General features: G+C 51.1%; 1 protein-coding gene across 1 annotated transcript in view; it reads right to left on the bottom strand.

Annotated features, from left to right (window-relative positions):
• HMCN2 (hemicentin 2) overlaps positions 1 to 6,759 on the bottom strand; it is a 148,045-nt gene that overhangs the window by 128,894 nt on the left and 12,392 nt on the right. Inside the window, exon 2 of the mRNA XM_039229423.1 lies at positions 420 to 490. Coding sequence (XP_039085354.1) covers positions 420 to 490 — 71 coding nt within the window. The remainder of the gene's footprint in view (positions 1 to 419; positions 491 to 6,759) is intronic.

The raw sequence follows: 6,759 nt of genomic DNA on the forward strand, positions 1-6,759 counted from the left end.
TGTTCTCAGTGGCGGGGGGCGGGCGGCAGGGAAGGACAGACGCTGAACCAAGGCGCTCAGTGTGTCGGTTTGGGGGGTCGGCCCTGAGACCCCTTGCATCCTCCTTCAGCGGCCACATACCTCCTTCTTCCACTGCTTCATCCGTTCACTAAATAATAAGCACCTACTATGTCCCAGGCACAGGGGCTCCCGTAGGTACTTGGTTCACTGAATAAAGGAAGGAATCCCAAGAAGCAGAGGCTCTGCAGGGCCCCCAGGCTGGGGTGCGGCCACAGGCAGTATTGGGAGGCAGATCATGGCAGTTCAGGGAGCCGCCATCTTGGCCACTGGGTAGGGTAAAGACCTTGGCCTCTGCATGGACCGGGAAGGACGCAGGAGGTTGCGGGGGGTGGGCAGCAGCCAGGGGCAGGGTGGCCCACCTGCACGTAGAGTTCTCTCAGCTCTCTCTGAAACACCACTGGGTCTGCCGTGAGGGTCACCGGGCCTATATCTGCAGGGAGAAGAGAGAGAGGTCTGGGTGGGCGTGGGTTTCCAGCTGTGTCGCCTCCGTGGGGTAGAGCGATAGTTAGAAGATGGGCCTCCAGAGGGAAAGGAGGTGAAGTCGGGGCCCCAGAGACACCCCTCCCCCCCACTAAAGGGGTAGAGGTAAGGGAGCAGTTTCCAAGCCTTCCAGGATCTGACCTGGAAGAGAGGTCAGGCTACTCAGCCCCCTGCCCTGCTCCACACCAGACCAGAACTCCGAGGGAGCACGGAGGTGGGATGGAGGGCAGCCATCCCCCCACCCCAGCTCCTCCTCAAAACCACAGTCCCTAATCTTTTCTGACCAAGGCAATCTCCACCACCATCAGAGGGAAAGGAATTCTGCAAAGACAAAGGAACAGAGAACTGTCCAACGCCAGACTGATTAACAAGAATGGAATCCTCCAGAAACTCCATCCATTTGTTAGCTCATTTAAAAAGAGCAGAATTAAATTACGGAGGTCGACTACCGCAAACGTAGGCGAGGACACGGAGCAACTGAAACTTCCATCCACTGCTGGCGGGAATGCAGAATGATCCAACCACTTTGGGAGACCAAGAGAACTTTCTAGAAACATGAAGCGGGTGCATACCGTACGACCCAGTCATTTCCCTCCTAGGTGTTTACCCAAGAGAAATGAAAACATATGTCCACACTGAGACTTGTAGCCCAGAACTGGAAACCAGTCAAATGTCCATCAACCAAAGAAAGGGTAAACAAACTGCGGTCTCTTCATATAATCAAATGCTGCTCAGCAAGAAAACAGAACAAGCTACCAATGCAAGCAACCACACTGATGAGTCTCATAGACGTAACACCACACGAAGGAAGCCAGACACAAAAACGAGTGCATATTTAATGGCTCCATTTATAGAAGTTCTAGAACAGGCAGAATTATTCTAAGGTGGGAAAAAATCAGAACAGGGGTTGTGTGGGGACTGGGGAGAGGCAGAAACGTTCTATATTGTGAAAGGAATGTGGGCTCCACGGGGATATCGGGGATATCGTTCCTCCAAAGGGCGAAGATTTGTGCATTTCAACATATGTAAATTTCACCTCCTAAAACCAAAACTATAGACAGCGAGCATCCCTGAGTGAGGGTGGAGGGTGGGAAGAGGTATAGACGAACCAGAGTGGCAGAACAGCTTTGATACTTGGTGGTGGGTATCTGGGGGTTCATTACCCTCTGCCCTGCTCACTTTGTGCATATTCGAAATGTTCCCCAATAAAAAGGTTTGTTTTAACAGCCATACTTGAAAGCCACAGCTCACATAAGACAAGGTTACCAGTGCACTAAAAATTGGCTAGAACTCCAACTCGCCATATGGACATCTGCACAACGGGGGTTTTACAAAGTTCGTGGATGTCAAGTTTCTTAGGAAAATATTTCCTCCGAGTCCTTGGTGAACTCTAATAATGGACCGTTTTTAGCTCAAGAACTCTAAGTTCTAGTCACCCTAAAAAAAAAAAAATCACTGTACACACCAACCAGGCAGCAGACCCTGGTCTTTCTTGGGGAAGGAAGCCCATGGAATTATCCAGCATGTCCCCACAATTCTCAAGGGAGAGTGAGAATGTCGGGCACCCCTCCCTCAGCTGTTTCAGCCTTTACCAAGCCTCCCCCCTCCTCACCCCCACTTTCTGAACTCTGCAGTAACTGATTCAACCAAACCCCCAGGCTTTGCCCTCAGACAGACCTGATTGGAATGCTGGCTCCATCCTTCAGCTGTGGGGCCCCTCAGACCTGACCTCTCTGTCCCCAGACGTACTTTCCCCATCTGTAAAATGAGGCATGTAACAACACTATCTCTCTTAGCTGAGAACCATCGCTCTGAAAACCCAGGGGGGTCAGGGAGAGACACACCCTACATGGATTCTTTGCCTTCAGCAAGGGCTTGGCGGACAGGAGCTAGCCCAGCCCCCAAGGCCTCACGGCCGCCTCTGCTCCAGCGTGAGGTCCTCAAACTCTAGTCTGACGAAGAAAAGTGAATAATTTTACTCAATGTTGGTTATTTCCTTATTACATAATAATACATGTTCACTGTTTAAAAAACGAGACTAACGATATTGAGTTTATTAAGCACTTATTAAGCACCAGTCCGCGTGCCGAGATGTTTCCAGAGCATTAGCTCACTGAGTCCTCCTTGACATCTGGTAGGTCTTGGTCTTACCCACATTTTATAGAGGAGAAAATGGAAGCCTAAAGAGGTTAAATGACTTGCCCAAAGACACACAGCCAGTCAGTGGCAAGGAAGAGCCTAGATCTGTACAAGTCCAGATACTGAGCTCTTGAGAATTGCCCCCTGTGAACTGTACACAGAAATTCCTGACGCACAGGAAGAGAAGGGAATTCTGGGGCTCCTGGGTGGCTCACTAGGTTGAGCATCGGACTCTTGATTTCCGCTCAGGTCATGCTTTCATGGTTAATGAGTTCAAGCCCCACATGGGGCTCTGTGCTGAGAGCACAGAGCCTGCTTGGGATCACCTCTCTCTCTCTCTCTCTCTCTCTCTCTCTCTCTGCCCCTCCTCTGCTTGTGGGTGAGCTCTCTCTCGAAGTAAATTAACTTAAGCATAGAAAGAAAGAGAAAGGGATTCTACCAACCAAAGACAGTCATTTTGATTTTTAGACATAACCTTCAAACTTTCATGCAGATTTGTAAATATACATCTTACAAGCATGCATCCTACTTTAGGCAGAATTTCCATGAAAGGATAAATAACATACTATTTTTAACCTGATTCTTTTCACTGAACAACATATTCTGAGCATCCTTCCAGAAAGCCGAAGGCTCAGTCCAAAACCATTTTTAATGACTACGGCGTATTTCCTTTGCATAAATGACCACAGGTGGACTTGCCCAGAGTCCCACACTGCTTTGTTTCCAATGTTTATAACGAGCAGTGTGATCAAGAACACCTTTGGATCCACGGCATTTAAGCACCAGCTCGGATGTCTCCTTAAGCACCAGCTCGGATGTCTCCTTAGCATATACTCTCATAAGCAGAATCGCTGGGTCAAAGGCAAGGACATCTGTAAGGACTTTGGAAGCAAATTCAGGAACCTTTTAACTGTCCTCCCCTGCTCCGGACGAGCCAGCCACTCGTCCGTCCCCCTGCCAACTCCAGAGCTGCCGGCCTGCGCCAGTTTTGCTCACATCACCCAAACTCCAGAATCCACACCGACTGCTCCCGGCCTGCAAACCGGGGTGGGGGTGGGGCAGCCCCTGGGAGCCCAGCGCTGCCTCTGTGGAGGCCCCGCCCACCCCCATCCTGGACTAGTGACATCAGGTGCCCCGAGATCCTCAATGCTGGGCCGCGCTGGGCTGACCCCGTTCTCTTCCATTCACAGCCCCGTAAGAACAATAAAGTTGGTGACCTGAGTTATCATAAATAAAACAGTTAGAAGGGCTGCTGCTTTATTCTATCATCTGTGCACTTCCTCCCTGGCAGCCAGGGCGGGGTTGACCATGACTCTCTTTCACGCAGGGACAATGATTGCTCAGGGGAGCTGATTCTGTTTGCAGTTCTACCATCAAAGGTCTAGCCTTCCACCACCAAGGCTGTTCTAGAAGAGTCTGCACTCTGGGAGCAAGGACGATTCTTCTGGGACATTGGCCAGATGTCCCCATCCCTCAGTCATGTTCAGTGATACCTTCACCCAACCCCCTTACGTCCCAAGCGCAGGGTCAGCATAGGCGGAGTGCCAGGGACTGTGCAGCTAACATCCAGACTCGGAAAATTTCAGGAGCCGGGGAGGATCTTCCGAGTGAGCCGGAAAGCCCTGGGAAGGATTTTCAGGTTGGCTTCTGTGTTAGTTTCCTATTGCTGCTTTAATAAATCACTACACACTTAGCATCTTAAAACCAACACACATCATTTCCGGAGGTCAGAAGGGCTAACGTTAAGGTATCAGCAGGGCTGCATCCCTTCTGGAGGCTCTAAAGGGAAATCTGCTTCCTTGATTTTTCCAGCTTTTAGAGGCTGCCTGCGTTCCCTGGACCATGGCCCTTCTATGTGTTCAAAGCCCATAGCAAAGCATCTTCCCCCCTCCTCCCTCCCCTCTGCTTCTCTGTGTTACCTCCTTCCGTGACTCTGACCACCTGCCTCCCACAGCCTCCATCATCCCGTCCCCAGCAAGAACGGGCTTGGGAAAAACCAACGTGACCGTCAACCTACATGCCACACATAACAAAGTTGAAGCTAAAGAGATCCCAAAACCCCCTCTTTTTAAAGATAGAGAAACTGAAGCCCAGAGGGGAGCAGGGAGTCCTTCAAGGTCAGCTGGGAAGATCTGGTGCAAGAGCAACTGGGTATTTCCCTCGGACAGTGACCCCTTTCCCCGTTCACCACGGTAGGCCTGGGGCCGAGGTCGGTGCCTGGCACACGGTAAGCGCTCAACAAATCCAGTTCAAATAAGGAGCTGAATCAACCCATCAGTGAATTCTGAATTGTTTGGGCAGCCCCAGGTCAGGACAAAGCTTCACTTATCTTTATACCCCGTCTCGGAGCAATGCCAGGCATACAATCGACACTCGGCAGACATGTGCTGAATCCCAGACCCTCCCACTACATCACGCTGCTCTCTGTCTCCCAGAGAAACAGACGCAAATGAAGCAGGGAACGAATGTTTTTCGGGGGCACGCAGAGGGGTGCGCCATACTGAGGAAGGGCCGGCCAGACGGACAAAAGCATCCGTGAGTACTCTCTAGACAGAGGGCAGGGTCCCCGGCTAAAACTGAAGGTAAGAGGTTTGCTTTATTTTCTTTAATGTTTGTTTATTTTTGAGAGGGAGCGAGGCAGAGTGTGAGCGGGGGAGGGGCAGAGAGAGAGAGGAGACACACAGAATTGGAAGCAGGCTCCAGGCTCCAGGCTCTGAGCTGTCAGCACCGAGCCCTACGCGGGGCTCGAACTCACAAACTGAGATCCTGACCTGAGCCGAAGTCATACACTTAACCAACTGAGCCATCCAGGCACCCGTGAAGGCAAGAGTTTTTTGGGGTTTTTTTTTTTTTTTCACTTTTTCATTTATTATTGAGAGAGAGAGAAGGACAGAGCATGAGCATGGGAGGGGCAGAGAGAGAGGAGACAGAATTGGAAGCAGGTTCCAGGCTCTGAGCTGTCAGCACAGAGCCCGACGTGGGGCTCAAACCCATGAACCGCGAGATCTTGACCTGAGCCGAAGTCAACCGCTTAACTGACTGAGCCCCCCAGGCACCCGGAAAGCAAGAGTTATTTAAATGCCTGCCTCAACATCTGAATCAAGAAGGCTCTGAGGAGAGTGTACACACACACACACACACACTTCTGGGATTTCTCCCTTTTACTGAACAGATAATCGCCAAGCCGGCTCCGGGCACAGGGTGTAACCGACCAGCCCCAACATTCCAGGGCAGGACTGGCTTCTGAGATGCAAAGAAGGGGCTGGAGGGCTGGGGGTTTCCTTGCCGCCTGGTCTCCCCACCACCCACCTTCCACAGCTGCGGGCAGAGAGAAAGAGATGGATTCCTCCTTGCCGGTAATTCCCACTGGCCTCCAGCTTCCGTCGGTCACTCCTGGGACCCGCTGCACCTCATCACTCACCATCCCGAAACTCCACTGGGTTTTACAGTGCTCTCAGCAGGATGACCATCTCAAGACCTACCTTCCAGAGGGACAGAGTGAGGTGCCAGGACCGGGCGGGAGAGGGCAGGCCACGGACACGACCCCATAGGAGTTTATCCACTGAAAGGGGTATCAAGCCCCTCCCCATCTCCTTCCTTCACCCTGTCCGGGCAGGGCTGGCTCTGGACAAAAAGCTCTCCTCACCTCACATCTTAGCACGCTGCCCTTGCTGGCATGATGCTGATAATGACCATGCTGGTGACGGCAGGGATGATATTGCCATTGATGATGGTGGTGGCCATGGTCCTAGAAGTTTCTATGCATCGAGCGCTTGTTATTTTACAGGCTTGAGCTCAGTTCTCTTAATAAACATCTCCCTGGTTACCACGGAGGATACCAAGACTTAGAGAGAAGACAGTGCCCTTAGTGAAGGTCAAAAGTAAGCGACAGTTCATGTCTGTGCTAGTGTCCCGGGGCCATGGTGAGAGAACACCGCAAACTTCGTGGCTTTTGACAACAGAAGCATTTCCCTTCTTTTTTTTTTTTTTTTTTTAATTTTTTTTTTTTAATGTTTTATTTATTTCTAGGAGAGAGAGAGAGAGAGACAGTGTGAGCAGGGGAGGGTCAGAGAGAGGGAG

This window comes from Hyaena hyaena, unplaced genomic scaffold (assembly GCF_003009895.1).
Source record: "Hyaena hyaena isolate Hyena2069 unplaced genomic scaffold, ASM300989v1 scaffold_38, whole genome shotgun sequence".
Taxonomy (NCBI): domain Eukaryota; kingdom Metazoa; phylum Chordata; class Mammalia; order Carnivora; family Hyaenidae; genus Hyaena; species Hyaena hyaena.